This window comes from Dipodomys ordii, unplaced genomic scaffold (genome assembly GCF_000151885.1).
Source record: "Dipodomys ordii isolate 6190 unplaced genomic scaffold, Dord_2.0 Scaffold131, whole genome shotgun sequence".
Classification (NCBI taxonomy): domain Eukaryota; kingdom Metazoa; phylum Chordata; class Mammalia; order Rodentia; family Heteromyidae; genus Dipodomys; species Dipodomys ordii.
This window is the reverse complement of record NW_012267347.1, coordinates 4,252,784-4,269,708: the sequence shown is the minus strand read 5'-3', so window position 1 is coordinate 4,269,708 and position 16,925 is coordinate 4,252,784. Positions and strand designations below refer to the sequence as shown.

Below are 16,925 nucleotides of genomic sequence, written 5' to 3'. Positions count from 1 at the left end.
GATGCGCTCCCCGGCCCCTCTAGCCCCGTGGAGGTACAACTCGAAGGTGTGGAGGGGCCGCGACAAACCGGAACCTCAGCGCCGGGAGCCGGGACCCCACTTCCGGGAAGGGGGTGGGTTGGGGGCGGGCGAGAATAGTGGGACTTGTGACTTGACCCGCTCTGCGCCGCGGCTCATCTCTGTGACGTCACGGCGGTGTCACTGCCGCCCGCGCACCGACGCAGCAGCTTCGCGCCGTGAGCAGTCACGACTGGTGAAGTCCGGGGTTGTGCGGGCTGAGGGGGGGCTCCTCATATGTTAAAGCTTGCTGTGGCTTCCCGGAAAAGCAGCGTTGGGAATCGGGGTCCAAGCTGAGCCCAACCCGGATCTTGAGCCAGCCTGGTGCTCACCCTGGATCCCATCTCGCTTCGTCCTCGCGCCAGGCGCCACCGGCTGCACCCCCTGGGATGCCGGGCGTCTCTGCCCGTGGCCTCTCTTACGGGGAGAGGAGACAGCTAGCTGTGAACCTCACCCGTGTCCTGGAGCTCTACCGTCCCATCCTGGATGCCTACATCATCGTAAGGCCGCAGGGATGTGGGCGGAATGCTTTTTGGTGTTTGTCTGGTTAAGGTGGCCAAGACGAGTGTCTGGAGTTAGCCTTTGATTTCTTCTATTATATTCACTCTGAACAGAAAGGCTTAAAACGGAAATGATTCCTTCCCTTCTTCTCTAATACTTAGATTGTCTTTCTGACTTTTCCCAAATGCAGGGTGACAGGATTCATGGACAATTTGAGCTGTGCTGCGGTTACATTCTGTTGAACTTTGCTAGGAACATGCAAGGTGCTCCAAGAACATGAATGTTCATTCCTCCCAATTTTCGATAAATTTTATGATACAGTGGACAGTTCAGATTTACAGTCAGTGTAGGATTACAATCTTGCCTTTTTTTTTTTTTTGCCTGTTGACTTTAGTTGTTTTCACTCCTATCCCGGATTTCTTCAACAATAAAATGAAGGATCATTGTGAAAAATGAGTTGATGTATATATACATGGCGCCATCATCCACTAAATTCTGAAGCCACTCTTAATTCATTTCCTTGCTTCGTTGAATCACAATTCTTTTTTTTTTTTCAGCCAGTCTTCTTGGCTCTATTCTACCTTCAGAATAGATCCCAAATTGATTCATTTGTCTCCATCTTCATTGCCACCAACCTGCCCCAAGCTAACATTCTATCTTTCCTCAGCAACTTCCTGTTCTCTTTAAATCTACTTCAAGATGAATCTTACCATGGCATTCCCTTGTTTTTCTAGGTGACTGGATGAAATACTAATGCCTTAATATTATGATCTCACCTCTGCAGTTTCTTCATTCCCACCAAATTTTATTCTCTTCCCATATTCACTATGCAATACCTATGTTGACCCTACTTCTGAAAAATAGTGATACCTCTAATACCTATAATGCATGAGTCAGGTCCTGGGTTTGGTCCCCAGCACCCAAAAGTAATTCACTCCCCCTCCATACAACTTATTGATGCTGGGGTTTTTTTTTGGGGGGGGGGTCCGGTCGTGGGGCCTGAACTCTGGGCCTGGGCCTTGTCCCTCAGCTCTTCAGCTCAAGGCTAGCACTCTACCACTTGAGCCACAACGCCACTTGCGGCTTTTTTCTTTTTGCTCATGTGGTGCTGAGGAATCGAACCCAGGGCCTCATGCATGCAAGGCAAGCGCTCTACCTCTGAGCCACCTTCCCAGCCCCCTTGATGCTGTTTTTTAAAAGTACACTCTTATTTACAACAATGCTTTTGAGTAGTATCAGCTGAATGCTGGCTACTGACTCTGTGTGTGTGTGTGTGTGTGTGTGTGTGTGTGTGTGTGTGTGTGTGTGTATGCGCGTGTGCGTGTGTGCGCACGCGCTGGTACTAGGGCTTGAACTGAGGGAGTACTCTCCCTTACTAATTGGTGCTCTATCATTTGAGCCACAGCTCTACTTCTGGCATTTTGTTGGTTAATTGGAGAGCAGAGTCTCAGATTTTTTTTTTTTTGCCCAGGTTGGCTTTGAACCTCAGATCTCAGCCTCCTGAGTAGCTAGGATTATAGGTGAGTCACCAGTGTCTATTGGGCTACATTTTTTTTTTGCCAGTCCTGGGGCTTGAACTCTGAGCTTAGGCCTCTTTTGCTCAAGGTTAGCATTCTACCACTTGAATCACAGCACTACTTCTGGCTTTTTTGAGTAGTTTATTGGAGATATGAGTCTCACGGGACTTTCCTGCCTGGGTTGGCTTTGAACCCTGAACCTCAGCTCTTAGCCTCCTAACTGCGATTACAGGTGAGTCACCATTGCCCATTGGACTATACTCCCCCCTCTTTTCTGCCAGTCCTAGATTGCTAGGATTATAGGTGTTGAACCACCAGCACCTAGTGGACTGTGTTTTCTTTACATGAGTGACTCATTATTTTGTCTCAGTGTGCACAGACAAGTTTTCTCTCATTGCCCTGTCTAAATTAGTCTTCCATTAAGTTCCTCATTACATAACTTCCATGAGTTTTGTCTGTGATATTTGATGTTAGCTGGAATTATTGTTACTGTTTTGCAGTGCTGGAGATCAAAACCAAGGCCTAAAACACATGCTAGACAGCACTTACAACAGAGTTTATCCCCAGCCCTGAAATTTTTTTCAAGTAAACTGTATAAGAGGTAGAATTTTGTCTCATTCCCTGAGCTTAGAAAAAAGCTTGGTGTATGTCCTAAGGCCCCAGAATTTTTGATGAAGAAATGAATGAGTAAAATATAAAAGTTTCTGACACATGTGATAGCAGATTGCTAAATGGTAATTTATGGTAGTGTTAGGGATACAGGTGTGAAAAAGATACTGTTCCTCCCCTTTATGTTTAGCTAAGTGGTGAAAATATGCACGAAATAAGTGAGGACATTGCTGAAATCACATGTGTCCAGAATATAGTCTAGGCTCTGAGAAGCAGAGGCCAGCTACCTGGGAGCTGGGGGAAGCTGGAGCAGGGTTGCAAGAAGAGCTGATTCATAAAGAGCAGGTAGTTGTTGGTGACAGCTAGTGGTCTTGTCAGACAGCAGACACCTTCTGGAAAGAGGTAGGTGATGAGGTGGAGAGTTCAGATTGGGGTGGGAAGATTGGGAATGGCAGTAGGTAGTATCCTGCTGACTGTTTCTCCCCTCTGCAGGAATTTTTCACAGACAACTTGTGGGGCACACTCCCTTGCTCATGGCAGGAAGCACTGGATGGACTGGACCCACCACAACTGGCCACACTGCTGCTGGGGATGCCTGGGGAAGGGGAGGTAGTCAGGTATGGGCTAGAGGGGCCCTGTGCTGGGGAGCTCAAGGCACTGAGCCTTGAAGTAAATGGTTACTCAGTCTCACAAAGTCTTCCTAGCCCCCCCGGGATGTAAACTGGTGTTCTCAGGATGTGATGGGACTATTCACTGGTGGCCTGGGCTGGACTATCTCAGGTACAGGTCGGTGTGGCCACTTACCTTACTGGCCCTGAAGTCCACAGCCTGTGCCCTGGCCTTTACCCGGACACCTGGCTTTCAGACCCCCTCAGAGTTCCTGGAGAATCCTAGCCAGAGCTCTCGACTGACAGCTCCCTTCCGGAAACATGTCAAGCCTAAGAAGCAGCATGAGATCCGGAGGCTAGGAGAGGTGAGAAGATGGCTGGATTGTAGATCATGTCTGGGAACCCTAGTACCCTGTAAAGCCTATGGGTTAAAGTTTGTCTTTTGTCCCACATGCACGACTAGAGGCCTTCAGTGTTCCCTTTCTTAGTAGAACTTACTATATAATCCTATCTCAGTGCTGGTGTGTTTCTTTTCCTGTCTGTTTCCTGATTGATTGGTGCCTGCATCTAAGACTACTGTCTTTTTATTTATTTTGTTGTGCCAATACTGAGGCTTAAACTCAGGGTATTACACTCTCATTCCGCTTATTGTTCATAGCTTGTGCTCTACCAATTAAACCACACTTCCAAGACTAGCAGTTTGCAGTTAATTGGAGAAGAGTCTTTTGTGATCTGAGCCTTTAAAATAGCTAGGATTATAGGGGTGAGCCACTGTCATCCCGTTGGATCATTATCTTATTCTTCCATCTCTACAGTCAGCTTTTGGCCTCAGTGGAGGAGATTGAGTCACCAATCTTAGGGGCAAGCAGAGTAGTCTAAACCTGGCCAGGGTACTCACCTTTTCCTTCTCTCTGGTTTCCATATCTTTATTGCTTTTTTAAGTGATGGGGATAGGACCCAGGGCCTCATGCATGCTAAGCTAGCGCTGTACCTCTGAGCTATATCTCTAGACCTGGTTTTTCTTGTGTGTCTATGGCACCCTTCATCCATCTTCCTCTGCCATCTTTGGCTCTACTAGCCTCATTATGGCTGTTGGCTCCTGGAGTCAAAAGCCAATAGTCATGAGTTTGGAGGCAGGGCTCAGGTGGTAGAGCACCAGCCAATGAGCAAAAGTATCTGATTCCAAGTTTAAGTCCTAGTCTTAGGGGGAAAAAAAAAGCCAGTAGTTAGAAGATTTTTATTTCCTCCTCTTTCAGTTGGTGAAGAAACTGAGTGACCTCACTGGCTGCACCCAGGTTGTGGATGTGGGCTCAGGCCAGGTGAGCCAGACCCCCTAATGTCCTTTGGAGTCAGAAAGATAGGGCTGGTAAGTTCTCAGGCCTCAGGCCCAGGAAATCAGGTGCTGGGAAGTGTTGAAACCAGCAGGACCGAAATTAAGCCTTCTGTGAGGCCCAGATATCTAGGCCACTGATAGGGAGGGTGACAGTGAATAGGACACTGAACAGACTGTCTTTGTTCTCCCTTTCAGGGCCATCTCTCCCGCTTCATGTCTCTGGGGCTGGGGCTGATGGTAAAGAGCATTGAAGGAGACCAGAGACTGGTAGAGAGAGCCCAACGCTTGGATCAGCAGCTCCTTCAGGTTCTGGCAAAAGTGGAGAAGAGGAATCCAAGGGTAGGTCACTTTTTTTGCAGCCATGTTTCCAAAAGCAGATCTGCTTTGCAGGACTTGGGTACTAAAACTAAATTCCCACTTTCAAGTTTCTCATTTTGAGATGATGGCATCCTTATTTCTTATATCCTTGTTCCTTTCCTTATCCTCAAAACTTCTCCATACCCTAAAGAGATTTTTGGCCAGTGGATTTTTTTTTTTTTTTTCAGTGGTTGGGGTTGGATTTTTTTTTTTTGGGGGGGGGTCCCGGTCATGGGGCCTGAACTCTGGGCCTGGGTGCTGTCCCTCAGCTCTTCAGCTCAAGGCTAGCGCTCTACCACTTGAGCTACAGTGCCACTTCCGGCTTTTTTCTTTTTGCTTATGTGGTGCTGAGGAATCGAACCCAGGTCTTCATGCATGCAAGGCAAGCGCTCTACCACTGAGCCACCTTCCCAGCCCGGGGATGGAATCTTAAGACCTCATGCTGAGCTACAACCCCCATGCTCCTGGTTTTCTTGTTCATAATAGTCTTAATACTTAAGAATTTCTGTGTAGCTCAGTGGTAGAATGCTTGCCTAGCCAGCATGGGCCCTGGATTTGATCCCTAGCATAATAATAATAAAGGGGAGAAAACGGAAAATGTTCTGAAAGACAGAAGGCTTAATAATGATGTACCCAGAATTTATCCCAGCTCTCCTGTTCCCTGCTTCCTCTCATACTTCTTGGGAAGTAACCCAGAGGATAGATCCTCCCTATGGCATGAGGTGGCCTGGGGGTAGCAAAAACACATTCCATTTGTCTTTGTCCTTTCCCCTCCCCACAGGTGGTCCAAAGAGGCCGATGCTTGCCTCATCATGTTGTAAAGTGGGTGGACCCCATAGACCTGTGTGAGGAACTTCTGCTTCCCCTGGAGAGCACTCAGCATGGTGGTACCCGTTTGCTGCTCACAGGCCTCCATGCCTGTGGGGATCTCAGTGTTGCCTTACTGAGGCACTTCTGCTGCTGCCCTGAGGTGGTGGCCCTGGCCTCAGTGGGCTGCTGCTACATGAAGCTCAGCGACCCTGGTGGCTACCCATTGAGTCAGTGGGTAGCTGGCCTGCCTGGCTATGAACTACCCTACAGGCTCCGGGAAGGGGCCTGCCATGCCCTGGAAGAATATGCTGAGCGGCTGCAGAAAGCACGCCCGGACCTGAGAACCCACTGCTATCGAGCAGCATTGGAGACAGTGATCCGACATGCCTGCCCTGAACTCCAACGGCCTGGCGTGCAGGGGATCCCCAGGGTCCATGAGCTCAAGATAGAAGAGTGAGGTTTGGGAGTGGGCATATCCAACTAGAAACCAAATTCCTGGGCTGGGAAGGTGGCTCAGTGGTAGAGCGCTTGCCTTGCATGCTTGAGGCCCTGGGTTCGATTCCTCAGCACCACATAAGCAGGGAAAAAAAGCCAGAAGTGGTGCTGTGGCTCAAGTGGTAGAGCGCTAACCTTGAGCTGAAGAGCTGAGGGACAGCGCCCAGGCTCAGAGTTCAGATCCCACGACTGGACCCCCCCCCAAAAAAAAAAATTCCTTGCCTACCTCCACTTGTTTGCACAACTCCAGATTTCTCCTAAAGAAGTTGTTCTTGCTGGGTATGGTAGAGCATGCCTGTAATCCCAGTACTTGGGAGGCAAAGGCAAGAAAGAATCTTGAATTCAAAGCTATCCTGGGCTATTCTGTGATGTCTTAAATCAGCTCAGGAAGGAAATCCACCAAAAAACTGTTAGTGCAACTATAGTTCAAATGGTTGAGCACGAGCCCTGAGCTGGGGGGGAGCACCTAGACCCTGAGTTCAAGCCCCAGTACTGGCACACACAAAAACCAATAAAACTAGCTGGGAATGTGGCTTAGTGGTAGAGTGCTTGCCTACCATGCCTACCATGCATGAAGCTCTGGGTTTGATTCCTCAGTACAACATAAACAAAGAAGCTCAGGGACAGTGCCCAGGCCCTGAGTTCAAGCCCCAGGACTGGGGGGGGGGGGGAGTGAGAAAGAGCTGACAGCTGGTAGCTCACACCTGTAATCCTAGCTACTTGGGAGGCTATGCTCTGAGGATCAGGGTTCAAAGCCTGCTCAGGCAGGAAAGTCCATGAGACTCTTATCTCCAATTATATACAAGTCCTTGCTGTGTTTAAGTAGTAGAGCGCTAGTCTTGTGCATAAAATCCTGGAGATGGTGCCCAGGCCCTAAGTTAAAGAGTAAGTACTTGGGGAAAGTTAGGCAAAAATAATCAGGTAGTTTACAGCCAGAGAAAATATCCTTGCTGCATCCTGTGGCTTAGGCAAGTTAAAAGCAAATTAACCAAGCCTGGTACCAGTGGCTCATGCCTGTAATCCTAGTTACTCAATCTGAGGATTGTGGCTCAAAGCCAGCCTGGGCAGGCAAGTCCGTGAGACTCTTCCAATAAACCACCAGAAGTGGTACTCTGGCTCAAGTGGTAGAGCACTAGCCTTGAGCTAAAGAGCTCAGGGATAGCACCGAGGCCCAGAGTTTGAGCCCCAAGACCAACACACACACACACACACACACACACACACACACAATTAACCATCCTACTCAAAAAAGTTTGCTGGCTGAGTGTGATGTATATCTGCATCTCCAGCACTCAGGAGGCTAAGACAACAGGTGTGAGTTTGATGCCACCATGAGCTACAGAGTGAGACCCTATCTCAAAAACAAATGTTACATACTAAGCCAAGCACTAGCTAAGACGAGTCATTTATGCCTAGAAATTTGGCCTAGCTAGAGCAACATAATGAAATCCTGCCTCTTAAATTTTTTTTTTGAGGCATAAACAGTCTTTATTGGGCTCACACCAGGAGTCCATTTAAATCATCTGATTAGCAAAGTTTTAAGTGGGAGGTGGAGGTGCCTAAGTCAGAACTCAGTGCTGTCTGCTCATCCCACAGATACGTGCAGCGGGGTTTACAGCGAGTGGGACTAGATCCCCAGCTGCCACTGAATCTGGCTGCTCTTCAGGCCCATGAGGCCCAGGAGAATCGTGTGGTGGCCTTTTTTAGCCTGGCCCTCCTCATGGCCCCACTAGTGGAGACACTGATTCTGCTGGACCGACTGCTCTATCTTCAAGAACAGGGTAAGGGGCCAAGTTCTGGGACTTACTCAAGTTTCAGTCCCCTAACCTGCTGGGTCTGGTTCATCACTTGGAGGGGTAAATGATTAGCTAAAGAAGACTCATATTAAAACAGCCTGTAGGGGCTGGGAAGGTGGCTCAGTGGTAGAGAGCTTGCCTTGCATGCATGAGGCCCTGGGTTCGATTCCTCAGCACCACAAAAGCAAAAAGAAAAAAGCCAGAAGTGGCACTGTGGCTCAAGTGGTAGAGCGCTAGCCTTGAGCTGAAGAGCTGAGGGGCAGCGCCCAGGCCCAGAGTTCAGGCCCCATGACTGGACCAAAAAAAAAAAAATCTAAAAAAAAAAGCCAGTCTGTAGTTGCACCTCCCCAGGTCCATCAGTATCCTTGCTCCTGGAGAAATGGCTTAGTCCAGTTAAAAGTTTCCCCTGGAGAGAAGTGGCTATGCCCATAGATTAGGCAGGAATTGGCTGAGCAAGGTGATCAACTCTGCCTTTCTTCTAGGTTTTCATGCTGAGCTCCTACCCATCTTCAGCCCTGAACTCTCTCCCAGAAACATGGTTCTAGTGGCCACTAAGATGCCCCTGGGTCAGGCCTTCTCTGCTCTGGAAACTGAAGACAGCTGACAGCCTGAAGAAGGGCTCATCTCAGACCCTGTTCCACTGGGAATAGCCAATGGCACCTTGTCACCCGGAGAAGCAGCATTCTGCATTATGGTTGGAATCCTGGCTCCCTGCAAAACTTCAGTTTCAACCCTTTTTAAATGTCCATGTTTACTGCAAGATTGTGTGAAGATTTATTTTTAATTCATGAAAACTTGGAAGACATTTACTTCTCTTCCATTCCCGTAAGTAAAGTGCAGGTGGTGGCACTCTCCCTACAAAGGTGCAGGAAGTCTCATGCCCACTGCCCATATCCTCCATAAGAGTGGTCTAAATGGACACATTTTGCCTAGAGGTCTCCACTGGAGGGACTTCCTTTTCCCTCTGGCTTCCTTCCCAAAGCATTCAAACTGCCCATTAGGAGGGCTGTCTTCAGGCTGGCCAATGTCCCTCCCAGGTCAGTCCTATGAGGAAAGCTGTTTATGAAGTGGCTCTGTGGGGAGTCACTTGAGGGGTTGGGGCACCATTGTAGCACAGACTGCACATGGGGCTCAGGTCTCTTTATTGGTATCTGAGGAAGAATTGCCTTAGCCTTCAAAATAAAGATAGCAGAAGAGAGCTGCTCTTCTTGGCTCAATACCAATAGACTTTCTTATATCTTCGAGTTTCCTGGATCCCCATTGCTTCCATCACCTCCTCCTCTAGTGTCTTTAGACGAGGAATGTAAGTTCTTTCTAGAGCATCTTCTACCGATGTGTCCTTGGGGCCATCTGTTAAGCCAGAGAAAGAAGATAGTTGTTAAGATAGTTGCCAACTTGTCTTTTTCTTTTTTTCCTTGTTGGGAGGTAGAACTCAGGGCCCTCCATGTTAGACGAGTACTATACCATTGAGCTATATCCATTGCCCTTAATTTCTTAGAATAAGGTCTTGATAGTAGCCTGGGCTTGTCAACTTCCCACCCTTGGCCTCCTCAGTGCTGATATAGTGTCTACCACCACACCTAGCTGCTGCCAACTTGTATGGATATTATCCTTCCCTCTCACTCCTCCCACCCCATCTTGCTTCTTCCCTTCCCCAGCCTCACCAATCCAGGTTTCAGGGACAATGCCATCAGATCTGGGAAAGTCAGGTTTGGGGATAATTCTTCCTGATCTTGTAGAGACTCGAACTCTCTCTCCTGCCTCAGTAAATCTCCACTCGATCTCGGTAGGTTTCCTGGCAGATAGAAAAAGACAGCCTGACGTAGAAGCCAAGGTACATGTACTATGCCCCAAACCCAAAAGCACCATCAATGAATGGTTGAAACGACTAACTTTTCCACCTTGTTTCTCTACCTCTGCATCAGTGTTACAGAGAACCATGTCAAGGAGATGGACTCCTGAGATTTGTTGAGTCTGAGTAGAAATCAACAGAGTATCTATCACACCATCCCAATGGATTAGTGAACTATCCACCCCTGGCACTGGTCAAATATACCTATGGACTCAGAGAGTAGGAAGCCCTCTGGACAGAGTCTCATGTACTTGCCTGTCCATGGGATCTACTAGCTTGACCTCATTGTGGAGCAATGGTGCTTCACTAGGGATCATGGTTCCTGGATGATCCAGAGTCTTGCCAATGTAGCGGTAATGCTATCCAAGGGAAAGAAGGAGGGTTTCAGAAAGCACAGGTGTAAAAGGGGCTTACCCCACTGCTGCTTAGCACATTCTCCCCAAGCTGAAAAGTAGAAGGTTCTGTTGTACAACCAGCCCCTCAGTGACCCTGTGCTGCAGTTGAAGGGGAGGAAGAGGTGATGCAAATGTCTTGAGCGTCCCACCGTGCTTCACTTACTGTGTTTAGTCCCTCCAGAACCACCCAGTTTCGCTGCCGGATTACTTGTATCACTCTGCCCTGTTTCCCAGCATCTTTGCCTTTTAAGACTTCCACCTATGGGAAGATAGGATGATGAGGGAGGGATTCTTGCCCTGGAACCTCCCAATCACTCTGCTGTCTGAAGCACTCACTGTATCCCCACAGAACAGATGCCAGTCCTCATCAGCAATGGGTTCCACAGGCACTGGACGCCGCCGCCTCCACGGAGGGTTCTTCCTCTTGTCTGCCAGGGAGCCTGGACGATTCATCCCATATCGGTAGTGAGGGGGTAGCGTAACCTTGGATGCCAGGGCCAGCACAACAGAGAGACGCATGGTTGGAGGCTGTGAGAAATCACCTAACAAGTGGAAGACTCAAATTTTCTTTGTCAGCTCTGGGGAAGAGAGAAGGAAAGGAACGTTTTATATATATATATATATATATATATATATATATATATATATATATATATATATATATAATTTTTAAAAGTTTTAAGTAGTTGTACAAAGAAATTCCCATTCTACAAAACAGTATATGAATACAAGGTGTCTGACAACATTGTCACTCATCACCCCTAAACCATCCCTTCTCTTGTTTTTTAAATTGAGATTAGGTGATTATGTAAACTTCACATATTTCACAGTATTATGAATAGTGATCCTTAGTTAAAGTCACAAACACATTTTAACAAACTTTGTCAGCTCTGGGGAGGAGAGAAAAGAAACGATCTTTCCATTTCCTGGAATTTGTTTCCATAAATAATACTTTTTAAAAAATTCATTTAATCTGGGGCTGGGAAGGTGGCTCAGTGGTACAGTGCTTGCTTTGCATGCATGAGGCCCTGGGTTCAATTCCTCAGCACCACATAAACAGAAAAAGCTGGAAGTGGCGCTGTGGCTCCAGTGGGAGAGCGCTAGTCTTGAGCTGAAGAGCTGAGGGACAGCGCCCAGACTGAGTTCGGGCCCCATGACTGGCAAAAAAAAAAAAAAATTCAATCTTTTGCCAGTCCTGGGGCTTGAACTCAGGGCCTGGGCACTGTCCCTGAGCTTCTTTTGCTCTAGGCTAGCATGCTACCACTTGAGCCACAGAACCACTTCCAGCTTTTTCTGTTTATGTGATACTAGGAAATCAAACCCAGGGCTTAATGCATGCTAGGAAGTACTCTACCACTAAGCCACATTCCCAGACCAATAAATAGTATTTTACCTGATGGGTTATGGCTGGGCACCTGTGGCTCATGCCTGTACTCTTACTTAGGAGGCTGATTTGAGGATCAAGGTTCAAAGCCAGCCCAGGCAGGAAAGTCTGTGAGACTCTTATCTCCAATTAACCACCAGAAAACAGGAAGTGGCGCTTTGGCTTAAGTGGTAGTGTGCTCACCTTGAGCTTAAGAGCTCAGGAGAGTGACCAGGCGAGTTCAAGCCCCATGACCAACAAGAAAAAAAATGAGTTACGCCTTTGGGTGGGAACATTTTTAAAGCACTTGACTTTGTTGCCTAATGAACCTTTTCTCATTGAATCATCACAACATGGTGTCTTTGTAGATGAGAACAAAGTTAAATAACTGGTCAGTGGTCACAAAGCTACTACGTGGGGTTAGCTGACAAATCTACCTGTATCTGACTTCAAAAAAAAAAAAAACATGAGGGCAGTGGCTATGATATATAGCTTACTATTGAGTGCAGAAACTCTCAGTACAGCTTGGCATATAGCAGGTACTCAAGAATGAATGAAAAAGTAATAGGATAGGAAATAAGCTAGTAATGGAACATACATAAGACACAAAGACAGGCAGTTGTAAGGAAAAATGAAAAGGTAACAGACAAAAATGGCTTAAAATGTCCTAATCCTACTTTCTGTCCTCAAGACAAAAACCATTAGTGCCTAAGATAGTTTGTTTTCTAATGTACCCTAAGGTGGCCTTTCAGTTTTGGATGGTGGACCAAATTATGGTAGTAAAAGAATTGGCAGGGCTGGGAAGTTGGCTCAGTGGTAGAACGCTTGCCTTGCATGCCTGAGGCCCTGGGTTCCTTGGCACCACATAAGCAAAAAGAAAAAAAAAAAAGAATTGGCATAAATAAAGTGCTGGCTGGGTGGGGTGGCAGAAGGATCTTAGCTTGAGTTCAAAGCCAGCTTGGGTGATAAGTGAGAGGATGTGTGTGAGTGCTTCAGTTTATTAAGCATGCTAGGTGCTTGCTAAGGACGGATGAAGAATCAATAGTCTCATTTATAGATAAACATAAATGTACTTTCAAAGTACAAGTATGCAATAATGGCATAAAAAACCCTAAACTGGGCTGGGAAGGTGGCTCAGTGGTAGAGTACTTGCCTTGCATGCATGAGGCCCTGGGTTCAATTCCTCAGCACCACATAAGCAAAAAAGAAAAAAGCCAGAAGTGGCACTGTGGCTCAAGTTGTAGAGTGCTAGCCTTGAGCTGAAGAGCTGAGGGACAGTGCCCAGGCCCAGAGTTCAGGCCCCACGACCGGACCCAAGAAACAACAACAACAAAAAAAAAACCTTAAACTGGGGCTGGGAATCTGGCCTAATGGTAGAGTACGTCCTTACCATGCATGAAGCCCTGGATTTGATTCCTTAGTACAGAAAAAGCTGGAAGTGGTGCTGTGGCTCATGTGGTAGAGTACTAGCCTTGAGCACAGAGAGGCTCTGGAACAGAGCCCAGGCCCTGAGTTTAAGCCCTAAACTGGGGGGTAAGAATCACCTGATTGGTAACTCCCTAGTGCATCTGGGTTTTAGTCCCAGTTCTGTCACATTGACTGTGTAATATTAGGCAACTTCTAGGCATGTTTCACTATACATAAAACTTTATAGGGAGGTTGGTGCCATGCTATTTTTTTTTTTTTTTTGAGACTGGGTCTTCCAGTGGAGCCCAGGCATTTCTCAAATTTACTGCCCCAGTCTCCCTTTTGCTAGGATTATATGTTAGAAATAGCTTAGGATGTTGGGGCATCACATAGAAATAAGGACACCAACTTGAAGGGAACTCAGCAAGCTGTTTACTTCTCCAAAAGGGTGCACCATCAGCCACAATCTGGCAAACCAAGCACACAGCAGGCAGACTGCTGCCTTTTTAATCCATAATCTAGCAGGCCCTGCCCCTCTGCTCAAATTGGCTGAACTCAGGTTCACAGTCTGCAAAAGGATGTGGCTTAATTAACAAGATGCAACTAAAATTCAAGAACAAGATGTCTTAAAGCAGGTCACGAAAAAGATGTAGCTAAAATATAATTAACAAGGGCCAAGCTACCTAACCAAAGAAGGACCTTTTCATTAAAACAACACAAGCTGGGCGCTGGTGGCTCACGCCTGTAATCCTAGCTACACAGGAGGCTGAGATCTGAGGGTCATGGTTCAAAGCCAGCCTGGGCAGGAAAGTCTGTGAGACTCTTATCTCCAATAAACCACTAGAAAACCGGAAGTGGTGCTGTGGTTCAAGTGGTGGAGCTCTAGCCTTGAGCTGAAGAGCTGAGGGACAGCACCCAAGCCCAGAGTTCAAGCCTCATGACCGACGGGGAGGGGGGCGGGGGGGGGGAGAACAGCAGGGCATCAGTGGCTCATCCATGCAATCCTAGCTACTACTCAGGAGGTTGAGATCTGAAGATCCTGGTTCAAAGCCAGCCTGGACAGAAAAGTCCATCAGACTCTTATCACCAATAAATCAGTCAGAAAAAATCTAGAATTGGCACTGTGGCACAAATAAGAATGCTAGCCTTAAGCACAAAGAGGCTCAGGGATAGCACCCAGGCCCTGAGTTCAAGCCCTAAAAAAGAAGCAAACTAGAGAAAAGGCACTTTTCTCACATAGATGTGCATCTATGTCCAGCTAATGTTTGCATTTTTTTTCTCAGTGCTGGGGTTTGAACTCAAGGTTTTGTGCTTGTGAGGCTCACACTCTCAATACTTGAGCCACATCCATCTCCCTCCCTCCCCCCATCATCTTGGTTTTTTTACTGGTTATTTCAGAGATGAAGTCTATGGAACTTTTCTGACCAGATTGGCTTCATCTTGTGATCCTCCAGATCTCAGCCTCCTGAGTAGCCAGGTCTGAGCCTCAGGCACCCGGCTTGCCCTTTTTAACCTTGTGAGCACATTATAAGGAAAATAATAACTGATTTATCTGAATAGTGAGCTAATTACACCCGCTCCCATGAGGATTTTGCACTTGGGCAAGCGCATTCGCAGTCCAGTTTTCTTCTTTATACATTCTAATACGGACAAAAATAATAATGCTGGCTGAATGTAAGGGTTTAAGCATTCCTACTCAGATTCAACAAATTACAAACTGATACATGCGTACGTGACAAACCAAATGGTGGGAAATTCACTATTACCGGTATCTTGTCTTTACATTGCCCAGGAAGATGCAAGTTATCTAAGGTACCCCTGAGAGCTGGAATGACAAACAGCTTGATTGGAACTAGGCAAATCTTAAGACCCAAGCCACCTGCCTGAGTGCTGTAGAGGCTCCCCAAGCACGTCATTCTAGATCTGAACTCTAGGAGAGCCAATCGGCCACAGAATGCACCCCTCAGACCTTCCTTTGGTTCTCTCCACATCGTGGAGAGGCCGGTGCTGCTTCCACAGTGGGCTTTCATTTGGAAGCGCAAGCCGCAGGGGTCCAATATCTGCCGCTGGGGTCACAGCTGCCATGGATTTCTCTACCAACCCGTTTGGGGTGCAGACCCAGATCTTAACAATGTCCCTAGGCGCCAGCAATCTTCAGCACACACCTGCTCCAACTTCCCAGCGTAAAGAAATTCAGGGGAGGCAACCGAGTCCCTTCCCGCGTCTACCTCCCCACCGACCAACCTCACCTCCCTGTTTCCGTGCGGCCGAGCGGCCGTGCGTAACTTCGGCACTGGGCTGCTCAACCTTGCCTGTCCCTGCTCACCGGATTTCTGGGAAATGTAGTCTAATTACAGAGTGAAGTTCAAGGATTCCTGCCTCAGCATGCTGGGAGTTGCAGTCCCTCTACAAAGCAAGGCTGAAGCAAGAAGCTCGACCGGAAATAGGAAGTCAGAAGCCTGTCGGGAACTGAAGGCAAAACAGGATAGGCTGACGACGCTGAACCTTTGCTGCGCATGTCCTGTAGCGTGGAGGTCGGTGGGAATTGTAGTTTCCAGAAATGGCTCCATTTTCTAGATGACTGTAGTTTCCAGTTCAAAGATCTCATTCCATGACTACAACTATTACTGTACTTGTCCTTTTCTGCTTATAAGGCTACGGCAGATTAAAAAACGATTATGTTTCCTAGAGGCAGAGATGAAACAGTGACCCTTCTAATGCTAATAAATTATCTAGTCACAAAATGTCAGATCTGGAAGGAATCTGAAATGATCAGATTCAGTACTAAGAGTACAAGCAGGATTCCATTCTATCAGCCTTTCTCACACTCTCATCACCAGTTAAAGGTGACAGGCATTTCTAGTGAAGCTCAAAATTGAACCAGATCTCTTGACTCCTGATTTGCTCTCATCTGAACCTCTCTTTTATAAAAATCAGGTCAAGTATGTTTTTTCACCACTGATCTATGATCAGCAAGGCCTCTAGGCAACTAGGAACTTCTAGTTTGTTAAACATGTAATGTCAGTAACTTAGGTGAACAAACTAAATCAGTGACAAGAATTGCCCAAGGAAATCTGCAAATGTGCAGACCTAGGAAGGCAGGCATGACTAATCAATTTGGATCTGATATGTTATTTAGCCACAGACATCCACCTGTGAAAAGACACCCACTTGCACTTAATCACTCATCTCCTATATAAACTGCCCCTAAATCATGCTCCCCGCTGATAAAAACTTTGGATAAATCTCCCATCTTCTTATGATTCCATGGTTTTTTAACTAGTTCTTTCTTAATATTTATCTCTTAATTGGCTTGTCATGTGGCAAGGAGCCCATCCAACTAGCACTAAAAGGTTAGCTGTCCTTTGGCCTCCCCTTGGGGCTCAAAGTTATATCTAAATCCAGAACAGACTCACTTCTGACCTTTCTCCCAGGCTCATGCCTGTAATCCTAGCTACTCTTGAGGATTGTGGTTCAAAGCCAGTCCTGGGCAGGAAAGCCTGTGAAACTTTCTCGTCGGCTGTGGGGCTTGAACTCAGGTCCAGGAAGCTGTCCCTGAGCTTTTGCACTCAAGGGTTGCACTATCACTTAGAGCACAGCACCAGTTCCTGTTTTCTAGTGGCTAAGTGGAGATGAGTTTCATGGACACCCAGCTGTGAAATTCTTCTCCACTACAAAAAAATAAATAAATAAATAAAAATGGAAGTGGAGCTGGGCGTTGGTGGCTCACTCCTGTAATCCTAGCTACTCAGGAGGCTGAGATCCTCAGATCTCAGTTCAAGGCCAGCCTGGGCATGGAAGTCCCAGATTCTTGCTCCCATTAAC

At 47.1% G+C, this 16,925-nt stretch overlaps 2 protein-coding genes across 5 annotated transcripts; one reads left to right on the top strand and one right to left on the bottom strand.

Annotated features, from left to right (window-relative positions):
* The first annotated feature begins 94 nt into the window (after nt 1-94).
* On the top strand, nt 95-9,105 carry Rrnad1 (ribosomal RNA adenine dimethylase domain containing 1). 2 transcript variants are annotated; one of them, XM_013030633.1, is made up of 8 exons: nt 95-557; nt 3,177-3,301; nt 3,465-3,657; nt 4,549-4,611; nt 4,821-4,964; nt 5,764-6,245; nt 7,884-8,068; nt 8,566-9,105. In XM_013030633.1, the coding sequence occupies exons 1-8, from the start codon at nt 447-449 to the stop codon at nt 8,685-8,687; spliced, it is 1,425 nt and encodes a 474-aa protein (XP_012886087.1). In that variant the 5' UTR covers nt 95-446; the 3' UTR covers nt 8,688-9,105. The 2 variants fall into 2 exon arrangements, with proteins under 2 accessions (XP_012886087.1, XP_012886088.1); XM_013030634.1 differs by lacking the exon at nt 4,549-4,611.
* Nucleotides 9,106-9,208: 103 nt separating this feature from the next.
* On the bottom strand, nt 9,209-15,520 carry Mrpl24 (mitochondrial ribosomal protein L24). Of its 3 annotated transcripts, none has more exons than XM_013030640.1 (6): nt 15,427-15,520; nt 10,667-10,908; nt 10,494-10,589; nt 10,191-10,294; nt 9,748-9,878; nt 9,209-9,433 (listed from the first exon to the last, which is right to left on the bottom strand). In XM_013030640.1, the coding sequence occupies exons 2-6, from the start codon at nt 10,847-10,849 to the stop codon at nt 9,297-9,299; spliced, it is 651 nt and encodes a 216-aa protein (XP_012886094.1). In that variant the 5' UTR covers nt 10,850-10,908; nt 15,427-15,520; the 3' UTR covers nt 9,209-9,296. The 3 variants fall into 3 exon arrangements, with proteins under 3 accessions (XP_012886094.1, XP_012886092.1, XP_012886095.1); XM_013030638.1 differs by having other exon boundaries at nt 15,350-15,436; XM_013030641.1 differs by lacking the exon at nt 15,427-15,520 and adding an exon at nt 15,266-15,349.
* Nucleotides 15,521-16,925: the final 1,405 nt, after the last annotated feature.

Coding starts and splice junctions, on each gene's coding strand:
- Rrnad1 (XM_013030633.1), top strand. CDS start 447: ATGCCGGGCGTCTCTGCCCGTGGCCTCTCTTACGGGGAGAGGAGACAG. Junction 3,658..4,548: donor AGATCCGGAGGCTAGGAGAG/GTGAGAAGATGG, acceptor CTCCTCTTTCAG/TTGGTGAAGAAACTGAGTGA. Junction 6,246..7,883: donor CATGAGCTCAAGATAGAAGA/GTGAGGTTTGGG, acceptor CTCATCCCACAG/ATACGTGCAGCGGGGTTTAC.
- Mrpl24 (XM_013030640.1), bottom strand. CDS start 10,849: ATGCGTCTCTCTGTTGTGCTGGCCCTGGCATCCAAGGTTACGCTACCC. Junction 10,590..10,666: donor ATCTGTTCTGTGGGGATACA/GTGAGTGCTTCA, acceptor ATCTTCCCATAG/GTGGAAGTCTTAAAAGGCAA. Junction 9,879..10,190: donor CTAGTAGATCCCATGGACAG/GCAAGTACATGA, acceptor TCTATCTGCCAG/GAAACCTACCGAGATCGAGT.